The 13238-nt window shown below is 65.2% G+C and overlaps 1 protein-coding gene across 4 annotated transcripts; it reads right to left on the bottom strand.

Annotated features, from left to right (window-relative positions):
• Positions 1-3173: 3173 nt before the first annotated feature.
• On the bottom strand, positions 3174-13110 carry TACC3 (transforming acidic coiled-coil containing protein 3). 4 transcript variants are annotated; one of them, XM_070462532.1, is made up of 16 exons: positions 13006-13110; positions 11311-11473; positions 11001-11143; positions 8724-9614; positions 8111-8165; positions 7818-7971; positions 6668-6720; positions 6331-6419; positions 6016-6220; positions 5719-5823; positions 5256-5332; positions 5121-5164; positions 4608-4768; positions 3951-4057; positions 3497-3617; positions 3174-3414 (listed from the first exon to the last, which is right to left on the bottom strand). In XM_070462532.1, exons 2-16 carry the CDS (start codon positions 11470-11472, stop codon positions 3373-3375), a joined length of 2409 nt encoding a protein of 802 aa, XP_070318633.1. In that variant the 5' UTR covers position 11473; positions 13006-13110; the 3' UTR covers positions 3174-3372. The 4 variants fall into 4 exon arrangements, with proteins under 4 accessions (XP_070318633.1, XP_070318630.1, XP_070318632.1 ...); XM_070462529.1 differs by having other exon boundaries at positions 3174-3394; positions 13006-13109; XM_070462531.1 differs by having other exon boundaries at positions 3174-3394; positions 6016-6217; positions 13006-13109.
• Between the last annotated feature and the right edge of the window lie 128 nt (positions 13111-13238).

Genomic DNA, 13238 nt, shown 5'->3' with positions numbered 1-13238 from the left:
CGCATCCCACCCCAGGAAGCCCCCAGACAAGCCCCGGCTAAGTCAGGAGGTCCCTGCTCATGCCCTGCCCAGGCGGCTCCAGCTGCTCCCTACCAGCTCCTGTCTCCCAGTGACCCGGGTGCCGCTGGGCCCTCCCTTCTGGGCCCCCACGCCAGGCTCAGGAACAGGAGCCCTGCACCGGGGCAGCCAGGGGCAGGGAGGGAGCTCTGGGGGCATGCCCGGGTCTCACGGGCACAGACAGACGCCACCGGTGGGTTCTTCGCTGAGGGCAGGCGGCATGGAGGGGTGGCCAGCCCCAGGGAGAGCTGTGTGCCGCTGCCTGGCTGCGCAGCAGTCTCCACTTACTTGGACTGTGAGGGGCTGAGGGGGTTTGGGGTTTGGCCTCCGCTGGGGGTCGCTATGCATGCAGGCAGCGCTTGACTGCGGGGGGAACCCATGGCTGGAGAGAGCTGGGGTCACCCCCGGGAGTGTGTGGCAGGGTGGGGACACAGAGGCTCAGCGGGGAGCCCTGTGGTCAGCCTACTCTGGCCAGCCCCCCAGTGAGAGGGCTGAGACGGCCCAGGCGGGCCCTCTTGGGGGGCAGGGGCTGGCGGTGACACCCATGGACCTGGGCGTCTCCGTGAGGCGGGTGCCAGCCCATGGTGGGTGCGGCCACAGCTGCCCGGAGGACAGGCGGCAGCAGGGGGCCTTGGGTGAGATGGCAGCCCGCATGGTGGGGTCGTGAACTGCTCCGGCCTCCACTGCAGGGACACTGATCCCACAGCCCCTGAGGCTGAAGGGTCACGATCCGGCTGCTGTCGCTGGGCTTCGGGATGCGGGGCTGTGTCCCGCCAACCTGCAGACGCTGCCTTCTTGCCGTGTCCTCGCAGTGGAGGCAGAGAGGCCTCGACGTGAGGACACTCGTCCATCCCATCACAGGAACCAGCCCTCAGCTTCCCCCAAAGGGCCCACCGCCTCCTGATTCCATTGTCTTGGCCTTAGGGCTCCAGCCCCTGAATCTGGGGGGCACGAATGTCTGTTCTGTAAGTGGGGTTATGGGTCCCACCGCCGGGAGGAGCTCACTGACTGTGCATCCAGAGGCGGCTGCCAGGGCTGGGCCCACGCAGCCTCCGCGGCCTCCTTGCTGGCTGACCCCTTCCCGCCCGGCAGAGGCCCCTGGCCATGGTGATGGTGTGCTGGGCGCAGGGGTGCGGAAGCCAGGGCTGGGGCTGCGTGCCCGGCTCGGGTCATGTTTACCCACAGGAGCCCGGTGCCAGGCCCCCGCCCGGCCTCTCGGCCCTGAGTTGACTCGGGCCCCAGGATAAACACCCATTCAGCTGCACAAGGCCTCTTTGTCCAGGGCAAGGCTGCCGGCCCAGGACGCTGTCCGGTGGCCCGTGTCCTCAGCGTGGCCAGCCGCCCCTTGCGGCCTTGTCCGGGCCCTGCTCAGAGGCCCCAGCTGGGGACAGGGCCCTGGGTGGCTTGTGGAGTGGCAAGCAGCAGGGGGCAAGCCTGCGGGCCTTCTCAGAGCGGCTGAGACCCCGCCAAGCCATGTCGCTACAGCCTCGGGGCCCCCCGCCCTCGCCAGGCATGCGTGGGAGGCGGGGGTGGGGGGGGCCCAGCGCTGCAGGCGTCCCTTGCCCACCCCAGCCCCTGCAGGTGGGCCCACAGACCCCTGGGCAAGGCGCAGCCAGCGAGGGCAGGGCCTGGGGTTGGAGGTGGCCGGCTTGGGCCTCTAAGGCTCAGTCTTGGGGCCAGCCGAGGTGACTCCTGGTGGGAGACCCGGGACCCTGCAGCCCTGCTCCTGGCTGGGTTCGGGTGCCGAGGACGCCCCCCCAGGAGTTAAGCGGAGAGTGGCCTGCCTGGGCCAGGGTCCCGCAGGCCCAGCCCAGCAGCTTGGCCCCGACGTGGGAGCCGCGACAGCTTCTTGAGCACGGGAGGGCTGTGTGTGACTCAGGTCAGGAGAGGCCTGCTGGCGGCTTTACTGAAGATGGGGGAGTTGGGGGACCCACAGGGGTCCCTGCAGGCTGGACAGGAGGGACTCGAGTATAGGCCCCGGGAAGCCTGGGGCTGGGAGGAGCGGTCCCCTGGTCCCTGCGGCTCTGGACCCTGTTGGCTCCTCTGGGGGCCTCAAGGGCGCCCCGGGGTGGGGGTTGGGGGTGGGGGGTGGGCATCGCCAGGGTCCTGTCCTCCTGCAGCTTGTGGCCAGCAGCGACCCCTGGTGGCGGCCAGCATGCCACTGAGGGTGTCTGCGGCCCGCTGCCCCTCTGTGGGGACCGCCGCTCTGTGTGCTGGTGGCCCCCTCCTCAGGCCAGCGCCCTGGGGTTGGGGTGACGTGCAGACCCTGGGAGTGCCCTGCAGCTGTTCCCGGGTCCCAGAGGTCGAGCTTCCATGACGGGTATCCAGCCAGCGGTCTGGCTGCCTCCTGCGTGGTCCCGCTGCCCTGAAGGCTGGGCCTGCTAGGTTCAGAAAGGCCCCTGCGGGCCGCCCGGCCCTTGCTGCCCTCAGGCCAGGAACGCCTGACCCCGTCCCCGCCCTGTGGGAAGGGGCCCAGGAGGAAGACGCACTCTGCGCTGGTGACCAGGGTCTGGTCGGGGGGGACAGCCTCGCCTGGGGAGCAGGCTGCTGGCACTGGGGGTGGACTCTGAGCCCCACTTTCAGACTGTACTTCTGAGCCTTTCTTCTGTCAGGAGTGGCGGATGTCTGTCTGTCTGGCAGGGCTCTGCAGGGAAACCGTTGTGGAGACCCCCTGCCCGTGTTTCCATACACGGCATCTTCCCGGGTCTCGGGACTGGGGGCTTCCAGCCGGGAGAGGGGGCAGGTGGGAACTGCTGGTTTCGCGACAGACCCCTCACCCCTGTGAGTGTCGCACTGCGGGCCTGCAGCCCTCCACGGGACACAGAGCCGACCTCCGCCACGGCTGCCGTGGTTTCCTTTCTTCCACAAAGGCATTGGTCTGCGAGATCCATGGTCGATGCAGGCAGCGTCTACTCCAGCACCACGTGGCTGACCAGGCAGACCGGGGCGACCAGGGCGACCGGGGCCCACTCAGTCGACACTCAGGCGGCGCTGGCGGCCAGTCAGGTGGCTGCGAGGTGCAGGGCAGGGACAGGTCGAAGGTACCCGAGGGACGGCGGCTGTGGTCAGGTCGGCAGAAACTGCCCCTTTAATGAAGACCAGGACAGCTCTATTGCTTAGATTTAAGGGAAACTTTATTTTTTTCCGAAAGCAACCTAGTTTAAAAATGAATTGAAAAAAGAATTGACATCAATAGAGAAGAAAACCCTGGACAGACAGACAGGCAGGCAGGCAGGCAGACACAGGGAGACGGCAAGGCCAGGCCGCCGCATCAGATCCGCTTCATCTTGGAGATGAGGTCGTCGCAGATCCTGCTCAGCTCCTCGTTCTCTTTGCTCTGAGCAGGAGAAGCGGCCCCTGGATTCCTCACAGGGCTCGGAACCCGCAGGCCTGCCCGCCCCTGCCCCCTGCCCCCTCCGGCCTAGGGCCCCGCACCCACCTTCTGCTCCACCACCTTCTCCAGGGAGTGGACACGCATCTGCTCCTTCCTTAGGACCGCCTGCAGCGCCAGAGCGTCTGTCTGGGCCTTGCTCCGGACCTGGGCGATCTCCTCGCTTGCCCTGGAGCAGCAGAGGACCCGGCTGAGCCGTGGCGGGGCCAGCCGCCCCCGGCCCCCGCTCCTGCCCCCCCCACCGAGCCCCCCGACCCGGCTCCTGCCCCCCCCCACCGAGCCCCCCGACCCGGCTCCTGCCCCCTCCCCACGCCCCCCGACCCGGCTCCTGCCCCCCCCAGCCCCCCGACCCGGCTCCTGCCCCCCCCAAGCCCCCCGACCCGGCTCCTGCCCCCCCCAAGCCCCCCGACCCGGCTCCTGCCCCCTCCCCAAGCCCCCCGACCCAGCTCCTGCCCCCCCTCAAGCCCCCCGACCCGGCTCCTGCCCCCCAAGCCCCACGCACTGCTGGAGCTTCTCCTCCGCCTGGGCCTTCAGCGCCTGGTACTTCTGCGCCTCCTTCTCCACCCTTCCTATGTAATCCTCCACACACTTCTTCAACGACTCTTCATTCTGGGAGGAAGATGGACGCTGAGCCCCGAGCGGAGGCCCAGCTCTCTGGGGGGTTCGTGGAGCAGCCGTGGTCGAGGCCACGTGGGAGCAGCCTGCCTGTTCCCCTGCAGACAGCCCAGGCGCCCCCGACCCCCACCCGGGACCCTGAGCACCCCTCAGGGCCCTGCCACGAGGTTCCGTCCAGGCACTGTGGGGGAAACTGGTTCAGGCACCAGGCCCACGGAACAGCCTGTCCTGTTCCCCCAGCCCTGGGCTCTGGGGGCCGAGTGCCCTGCCACCCCAGCTGTGGGGGTGGGGAATAGCGCAGCGGCCAGCACAGACCCGCAGTCTCTGCGCAGGCCCACACGGACCCCTCGCAGGCACCCGTGTCCAGTTGCAGGTAACAAGCTGAGAGCCCAGGGTATGGGCAGAGGCAGGGCTGAGCCTGGCCCCACCTGCAGGCCTGCCTTCTCCCTTCTCGCCAGGCTCCACACCAGGGCGGGGCTCAGCCCCTCCTCCGGTAGGGCCCCCACCGCCCCCGCCCCCGCCCCCAGGCTGGCCCAGCACCCACCTTGCGGTAGCCTTCGATCACCACCTTCTGTTTCTCAAACCGCTTGAAAAGGTCGGAGAACGACTTTTCCATGGAGTGCAGGTCTGCCGTCAGCTGCGCCTTCTCCTTCAGGACCTTCTGCATCTCGGCCTTGGAGAGCTCCTTCTGTTTCTGAGCCTCCTCTGGAGGAGAGACCAGCACCTCGGATCGGCGGGTGGCAGGGGGTCTGCCTCTCTCGGGACATCCCAGGGCGGACCCTTGGGGCTTCAAACGCTAAGAAAACAGCTGTCTCCACACCAGCTGCGCCCGGAAACCGAGGCAGCTGGCAGTGAGCCCAGACCTGTCCCAAACTCGGGGCTTCCAGGCCGGACATGGCTGGTGCCCAACATCCACGGAGGCCGCAGGGGGATGCACAGCCCCCAAGGTAGGGTGGACGCTGCAGCATCAGGGAAGGGACCCAACCTGCCCACCACCTCGTCCCGGAAGCAGGGGAGGGGGGGGAGGGGAGGGGAGGGGGAGGGGAGGGGCACTCACCCATAACCTGGTACACAGTCCCCTCATAGCTGTCCATGATCTTTCTGTGGGAGGGGAGGAGAGCAGAGGCGTGAGCCGAGCGCCGCACGCATGCACGCACGCACCCACGCACACGGCGGGGCCGGCCGCACTCACCCCATCTCCAGGAGCCTTCCCTCCAGCGCCGTGCACTTGCCCTGCAGCGCCTTGTTCTCCTTCTGCGTGGCCTCCACCTGCGTGGGTACACGCCTGCGTTGGCCCAGGTCCCCCCCCCCGACCCGATTGGTGGATGTCCTGCGCTGGGGACACCTCCCGGCCTGGGCGGGGGGGAGGTGCTGGGCGCCGCAGGGTCCAGCCCCGGCCTTGTGCCATCACCCAGTGAGGAGGCTGGGGGGGCGTTCCCCCGGGACAGCGCAGACCCTCATGCCACGGGTTCTGTGACACGTGTGGGACGGAAACAGGAAGCCTGGCTGCGAACCGCCCCGTTCGGGCGCGGCGGGTGGAGCCTGTGACTGTGCCCGCCCCGTTCGGGCGCGGCGGGTGGAGCCTGTGACTGTGCCCGCCCCGTTCGGGCGGGGGGTGGAGCCTGTGACTGTGCCCGCCCCAGCCCCGCGCTCACCGCCGCGTCCAGGTCCTTCTGGCTGTACTGGAGCACATCGACGATCGGCCCCACAGGCAGCAGTGGGGCACCGGGCCTGAGGTCACACGGAGCAGGGCCGGGCGTCTGCGGGAGAGACCGGCAGGGCTGTGAGCTCCCCCACGCAGCCCTCCGTCCCACCGGCTCCCCACAGCACAGCGTGGCCAGAGGCGGCCCCTCGGCCCCCACCCACCCCCTGAAGCCTTCAGATCTGCAGCACATGAAAGCCGGGCCCTTAGAACAAGCGTGTCTCTAAAGCAGCTGGGACGAAGCACTTACGGGAATGCCCAGGGCTCCTGGGAAGTCCAGGTCAAGCAGCTGGGCCTCCGGGGGGCTTCCAGAGGAAGGCGCGTCCACAGCGCGAGCACCGAGACCAGGAGAGAAGCTGCCTGCCGTCTGCGTGCGGCCGGGGCTCTCCTCGGAGGCCAGGGGGCCCGTGCTTAGGACAGGTGGGCCCCTCGGCCCGTCAGGCGGCCCGCCTCTGCTGTGGGCACACAGGAGCACGCCGGCTCACTAACTAGGCCCCGGGGCAGGCCGGCCCCGCTCCCGCCCCCGCCCCCGCCCCCGCCAGTCCTTGCCGCTGGCTGGGCATACCTGCTGGGTGCCAGCGCCCAAGGACTGTCCTGCAGGAGCGGGTCGAAGTTGAGGTACAGTGACTGCTTCCTCAGGGCTGACTCTTTAAACTGAGAGGGAGGGAGCAGGGTCAGCAGCGTCCCCAGCATGCCTGCCTGCCCTGTCCCTCGGGGGAGCCCTGCCTCTGCGGGGGAGCCCAGCACACAGGAGATGCCTCTGGGGCCTGAGCCAAGTGGGCCAGGGGCTGGGGGTGGGGTGCACTGAGCAGAGTGGCTGCAGCAGGGGCCTGGGGTGACCGCCTCCAGGGATGCAAAGCCTGCCCCTGGTCAGCAGGGCTGAGGTGACGCTGGGTACTCACCGAGGACGCCCCAAACTGCTCCAGGTAGTCCACCTCGGCCCCTGCGCCTAGGACTGAGAGGGGGTCAGCAGCCGCCCCCCGCCCGCCACGGGCTGCCCGCCCCCCATGGGCCTCGGGTGAGACACGGCCAGGTCAGCCATGTGCCCCCCAGCCTGGCACTTGGCCACGCACAGCACCCCTTCCTGGGCTCCTGGACCAAGCACCCTTTGCTATAGAGCAAGGTTGCTCAGGGTGCCTGGGGCTGGAGGGTTCTGGGGGCGTGCTGTGCACCCCGGGGGTGTCATAGAAATGTTCCTTGGGGACCAGGTTGCCCTAGTTGAGAACCACCATGGGAGGGCCTTTAATATTTGATAATCCGAACTCTGCTTAAAAAAAACCCAAGGGTGACTCACGCCATAGACAAAAAACTTAAATTGACACCAAAAGCCCAAGCAGGAATAGAACAAATTGGGTTTGAAAGTGGACACATGTGCTTCTGAAGACACCATCAAGAAAGTGAAGACAGTTTTTGCAAATCATGTACCTGACAAGCAATTCTTATCTGGATTATATTAGAAATCGGTATAGCATAATAAAAAAAACAGTTCGAGTAAAACCAGGCAAAGAACCTGAGCAGATGAAGGTCAGGAGCACGCACACCGCTCAACATCAGGGAGCAAACCCCCCAGGCAGCCACCCTGGAGGGCGGCACAGGCTGGACCTGGACGTCCGGGCCGGGCGGCGGCTCCATAAGCACACGGGGTGGGCCCCCGGGCCTCCGCCCAGAGGCAGACACGAGAGCACCTCTCGGGTAGCCCGCTCCAGAAGGCCAGAGCAGCCGGCAGGAGGAGACCAGGCGCCGTCCACAGTGGGGACGCTGCTCGGCCAGGAGAGAAGCCCTGACTCACCCTGACCTGAGGCAGACAGTCACACACAGTGACATGTGACGCCAGGGCCCCTGGGGCAGAGGGAGGCGCCTTCCCGCTCCCAGCCCTGAGGGCACAGTGAGGACCCCACAGAGACCCCCCGGAGCGGCCGCGCTAGGGCGGCTCAGCCTGCACCCCAGGATGGGCGGGCGGCCCCCTCCTCCAGGGGCCTCGATTCTCACAGCCCTTCTCAGCTCGGCGGCCCGCCACCCCCTGCGCCCGTGCTGAGGGTGGCGACCACGTACCCTCCACAGGGTCCCGGAACTGCTCCCCACTCAGGTCCAGGGTGGGCTCCGGCCCCCTCTCGGTGGGGGGCGTGGGGTTGGTGGGTGCAGTCGGTGGCTCGCTGCGTGGGCTGCCGAGGGGCGCCGACCCCCCCGAAGAGCCTGCGGTCCCCTCCTGAAAGGGAGGCCGGGATCACTGCGGGGCTGGCCGAGACGAGGGGGTGCGGGGGAGCATGGGCAGCGGCGTGCCCACTCCTCCCAGCCAGCTTCCCTCTGCCTGCGACGCCCCGCAGACGTGGTGCCCGTGCCCGTACCTCACCCGCCGCTCCTGGGGTCCTTGTCCCGGGTGTGTCATCTGGGCACGCCTGCCTGGAGAGACGGGGTCAGCAGGGCCTGAGCCCACCCCCAGCTCTGTGCTGCCAGGGTCCTGCGACCCCTCCCCTAGAAGCCAGGCTCAGGGCCACATCGGGGGCCCCACAAAGCCACCCCCACAACCTTGCCTGCACAAGAATCGCTCCTCAGAAGTGGGCAAAGCACCCTGAGTTCATTTCAACTCAAGTAAAAGCAAAAATAAGTGAATCCTGTGGTTACTAGGAAATGGCAACAGCAGCCAGCTTGGGAGGCTGGGGCCCAGGCTTGGCACTGCACACCCCTGGGAGTGGGCGGCGGGAGGCAGGTTCACTCTGGGAGGGAGACGCGGCGCTGGGGGTATTCCTGGACCTTCTAGAGGCGCAGACAGCCCTCCTGGACTGCATGAGCACCCTGCCCATCCCCGGGGGCCCCACGGCAGAGGGATGCTTCCCCGCTGGTCCCCAGGGACTGCAGTGGTGCCCCCCCCCCCAGGGCCCCCACCTGGGGAACACATGGCACCTCTGGTCTCACATCTGCCCTGAAGCAGACGACCCGCCACTGCCAGCCCATGCTCACCGTCTCAGTGACAAGGCCTCTGCAGTCTGGCCGCTCTGGGGGTGCTCCGGGGGCTGGGCCTCTCCACTGTCCACGGCCGGGTTACAGTCTGGGTCATCTGGCTTGTCCCAGCTTGGGCCGTTGGACTCATGGAGAGCGAGCTCGCAACCCTTGCCCGCCTCCTGGGGGGCCTTTCCGGGCCTCGCCTCTGGTCTCCTCGAGGGGGGCTTGAGACCCAGGGTCTTCCCTCGCTTCCGCAGTGGGGGCGGCCTTCTGCTGGTGGCGTCAGAGAAGTCAAACTCCAGCCGGATGGGTCCGCTCCTCAGAGAGCCGGCGGCCTGGCCACCGGCCTCCTCCCTCCGAGCACCAGCGTGTGTGTCCCCTGCAGCCTCTCCGGGGCTGGTCAGGGCCGTGTTCTCGCTGCCAGCAGCATCCGTGGGGCCCGTGGGGCCCTCTCTAGGCAGGTCCATGAGGGGCTTTTCTCCAGGGTGGGCACCAGAGGGCGAGGTGGGCCCGGCGGGGGGAGCAGGGACGCCCTCCGAGTCCCCTCCCGTAGTGCTGAGCAGGTCCTCTGCCGTGTCCCGGAATGCCACCCTGGGGGGCTGTTCTGGAGCCGCGGGGCCGAGGGGCATGCTCTCCTCTGAGGGCCGAGGGTGGATGTGCTCCTCCCGGGCGCACTCGGGGCTGCCGGGCGCTGAGCCTTGGGAGGCCTCGGGGCTTTCCACACTCTCTGGGATCTGGGAAGAGCTTGAGGGACCCAGGCTGACCAGGGGAGCTGAGGGGGGCCCACCAGGAGGCTGGTCTTCGGAGGCTGGTCTCACGTCCTCTGAGGGGGGCTCGGCGTTGGCCGGTACTGGCTTCTGGAGAATTCCATGGGTCGTTTTGGTGTCTCTCTCCTTGGTGAACTGTTGGCTTTTCAGAAAACAAACTTAGTTAACACTAAGGAACCAGTTAGGACTTTAGATTTTAGTCCATGTGAAAACATTAAATACAGAAATAAGCATTCTGTCAACGTCCTCCTTGGGATCAGCTTTCACAAGAACATCCCCACAAGTAAGCGTTGGCGGGCCCTGGAGACACAGGTGACAAGAGTAGAAGCCTGACTGCCGACGGTCAGAGTTGAGCTTCCCCACACCAGCCCACTTCCCCCTTCTGGCTGGGGACCACCGGCTACGTGGTCAGGGACAGTGCACACGAGGGTCAGCCTTCCCACTGGAGAGAGAAAGGCCAGGTTGAGGCTGCGGCCTTCAGGAGGAGCAGGACCCCGGCTCCCCGCGGCTGAAGCAGCTCAGAGCCGGCGTCTCAGCAGCCTGGCCTCCCTCTCCTCTTTAGGCTCTGATGAAACGACAGTATTTGACTCACTCTAATCTCATTCAGCTGAATTTCAAACAGAAAAGTAAAAACCTGAAGTTGAAAAGCAGCAAGGAGACCTGGGTAGAGGGGAGTCAGGTGCAAGGAATTTCCACCCAAGGGGAGGTGGAAATGCTGCCTGGGGACATCTTACTTGAGCGAGAGGTGAAGGGTATGCTAGAGATATTTTGCTTTTATACCTTTCTCTGCACATCTAAAATCTGTTTAAAAGAAAAAGCAAGCTTTAAACTGTGTAAGTCGGCAAAGTCAGAATGAGGCTGACTTTTATGCCAGCGAGGCCCCTTCCCACTCTGGATTCAGTGGGTCCCTTGGGGGCACTTCGCTGGGTAAATTCAGCCAGATCTGGGGAGCAAAGCTGCCACCAGAGTCCCTGTCTTCAGACAGAGGCAGGAAAGCCCAGGTTTTCACTGAGCTGACCACCACACCCAGCCAAACACCTAATGCCAGGTGAGGCTGCAAAGACGCGCCTGCTGGTCAAAGCCAAGTGTTTCCAACCGGATTCGTCAGACTGGATGGCACAACAGCCAGCTCCTGTGCCTTCAGCAGCAAGGCCTGTCCATGGTCCTCTCCCAGGCTCGCTGTGAGCACAGGAGGAGACTCCTGAGAGGTGCTGACACAGCAGCAGAGCCACAGAGCGTCCCTCTCTGGAGATTCAGCCAGGGCACTTCATGAAGTTAGAGGAACAAAAACCAATGTCAATTTGCTGGCAAGGGCACAACAGAGAAGCAGAATGTAAAGTTCGCACCTGCTCTGTTTCATTGCTCCCTTTTCCAGTAACAAACGATTTCGGAGGTGCTCTGGGCCACGCAGGACACAGAGCAGAGACCAGGAGGAGCCTAACCGGATATGGCAGACTCTGCGAACAGAGCTTTTCTGCCGAGTCCCTGAGGCTATGGGCGGCAGTACATCAAACAACCCCACACTTACTTCTCTTTCTGGGGACAGACTTGATGGCAGTTTTCTAATCCAGTGGGGTCGCCCAGAGCAAAACAGGCTTCAAGCTTGCTGCCCACGCTGGGACTTAAGATCCTGTGTGTCTGTGGGTCCCGCAGAGGTGTTTGAAAAGTCACCTGTTGGGTAGAAAAGAGGGCACCTGTTCAATAATTCAAGTCTTTGACACCCCTCTGGCAGCACTGTGCCCTGCCCGAGCAGCTCGGTAAGTTGCCAGGAAAGCAGTGGCAGGGTGACCTCTCGAGGGATACACGGTAGATCAAACGCAGGGGCCCAACGTGCTTACCTTCACAGCTTTGGCTGTGCTCTTCGGTGGCACATTCTCTTTCTGTGACAGACGGAGAACAGATGATCTTCCGGTAAGTTCCGGTGGTGAAAACAGGAAGTCGCAATTTTCTGTACTTTTGTCACCAGTGACATTTTCGTCACTGAAGATATGCAGACTCATTCTGGAAAAGCAGATAGTTTGGTGTCAGGAGGAGGGCAGTGACCCTCTGTTATCTGGACGCTCATAGGTGACAGTGACAGGGCTGGCCCCACGGTGCTGCAGGGAGATGTCCCCCTTCGGCACAGGTGGGTCAGACCTCAGGCCGTGTGTCCTCTGCCAGGCAGTCCCCATCCTGCTCCGGGGGAGCTGCCACCTCCCGGGAGTAACAGCCAGAGAAGCCTTCAGCTCACAGGGCAGGAGGGAAGGTTCAGGTGATTAAAAACCACTTGAACTTTGTGGGTAAAAGTTCAGAGACAGATAAGGGCTGATCTGTGATGAAACTGAAGCAGCAGAGGAAGCCTGGGCCCCTTCATCAGGTGGAGCAGCTGCCAAGTTTGTGGAGAGCAGAAACGCAATAGGGCCCAGCAGCACAGCCGAGGAGCTGGAGAAGGGAACAAGCAGCAGGTGTAGAGTCACCTGTGGGGAGTTGAGTTTCTCCATCAGGGGCCTCCAGTCAGGCCCAGGGGGTTCTCATTCCTCCTTCCGGAGGCCCTCATGATGGTCAGTGCCACGGCATTCCCAATTTAGGAGTCGCCTCACGGAGACACTACAGGTATTCACTGGCGGTGGGGACCCTGGGGACTGTGGTTGAGGAGGCCAGGTGGCTGGGGCAGGGGGAGAAAGGATGGCTTGAAAAAGAGGTGAGGTCAGGGTGACAAGCCACCTCGAAAGGCTTGGGGGTAGGGGCCGCCTGTGGAGGACAAGAGGGGTGGGGGGGGCGGAGTCAGAGGCTCTGGCACTGGGCCAGGGGCAGCCTGGTCAGCTCCTCTTGGCAACAGGCTCACACACTGCATGGGGAGACGGGAAAAATGAGCCTGAGCCAGGGGCCACTCACTGTGAGGTTTGGCCTGAACAACTGGGTAAACAGGGGAGGGGGCTGGATGGCTGCAGGACACAGGACGGATAGAAGACTTAGAGGATGGCTTTTCGGCAGACACCCCTTGGCCTGGGGAAGGTGCGAGAACAATGACGGTAGCCCTCCGCAGTTTGGCTTCTACTAATAATGAGTGCTTCTGCTCAAGAGAAGGAGTCTTTTGAGCAGAGGAGGGTTGGCCGGGGAGGCACTGGGGACCTAGGGTGAGCGGGGTCTGCGGAATCAGGTGCCCCAGGAGTCGACGATGGGTCCGGGTGGGGCTGCACCCAGAGGGGCGGGGATCGGGAGGCGAGCGCTGGACGCTGGGCAGCGAGCGCGCGTGTACTCAGGCTCGGAGTCACCGGGCGTCTCGGGAGGCGGGGGCGGGAGCCCATCTGCTCTGCTCCCGGTTGCGGCCGGGTCGGCGGGATGAGGGACGGCGGGAGGGGACCCTGAGGAAGCGGCGGGAGAACGGCCCAGACCGCGAGGAGGGCGGAGCCGGAGGCGGCAAAGGCCCCGGTCTGGGGGGGGGCTCGCCAGCGCGGCAGGCAGATCCAGGCCGACAGAGCCCTAAGGTCCGGCTAGAGGCATGTCCGGACCCCCGAGCCGGGAGCCCACCGCTGCCACCGTCGCCCCCTTACCTGTCGGCCGGCACAGAGCCCAGGGTGGGAGGCGCCGAGTCCGCGAGCCCCTCTGCCCGCCGCCGATTCAAATACCGACGGTTGGCGAGAGCGGCCAATCAGCGCGCGACTGAGGCGGGGCACGGGGCACCGACAGCCAATGGGAGGCAGAAGGCCAGACCACGCCCACTAGGAGGTTTCGTTTCCGGGGCGAGGGCAGGCTGGGCGAGGCGGACGCCGGATTCCTCAGTAAA

This window comes from Odocoileus virginianus, unplaced genomic scaffold, assembly GCF_023699985.2.
Source record: "Odocoileus virginianus isolate 20LAN1187 ecotype Illinois unplaced genomic scaffold, Ovbor_1.2 Unplaced_Scaffold_5, whole genome shotgun sequence".
Classification (NCBI taxonomy): Eukaryota; Metazoa; Chordata; class Mammalia; order Artiodactyla; family Cervidae; genus Odocoileus; species Odocoileus virginianus.
The sequence above is the reverse complement of the archived record's forward strand: the minus strand, read 5'-3'. Positions and strand labels throughout refer to the sequence as shown.

Coding starts and splice junctions, on each gene's coding strand:
- TACC3 (XM_070462529.1), bottom strand. CDS start 11,472: ATGAGTCTGCATATCTTCAGTGACGAAAATGTCACTGGTGACAAAAGT. Junction 4,058..4,607: donor TGATCGAAGGCTACCGCAAG/GTGGGTGCTGGG, acceptor TCTTCCTCCCAG/AATGAAGAGTCGTTGAAGAA. Junction 3,395..3,496: donor AGAAGGTGGTGGAGCAGAAG/GTGGGTGCGGGG, acceptor TCTCCTGCTCAG/AGCAAAGAGAACGAGGAGCT.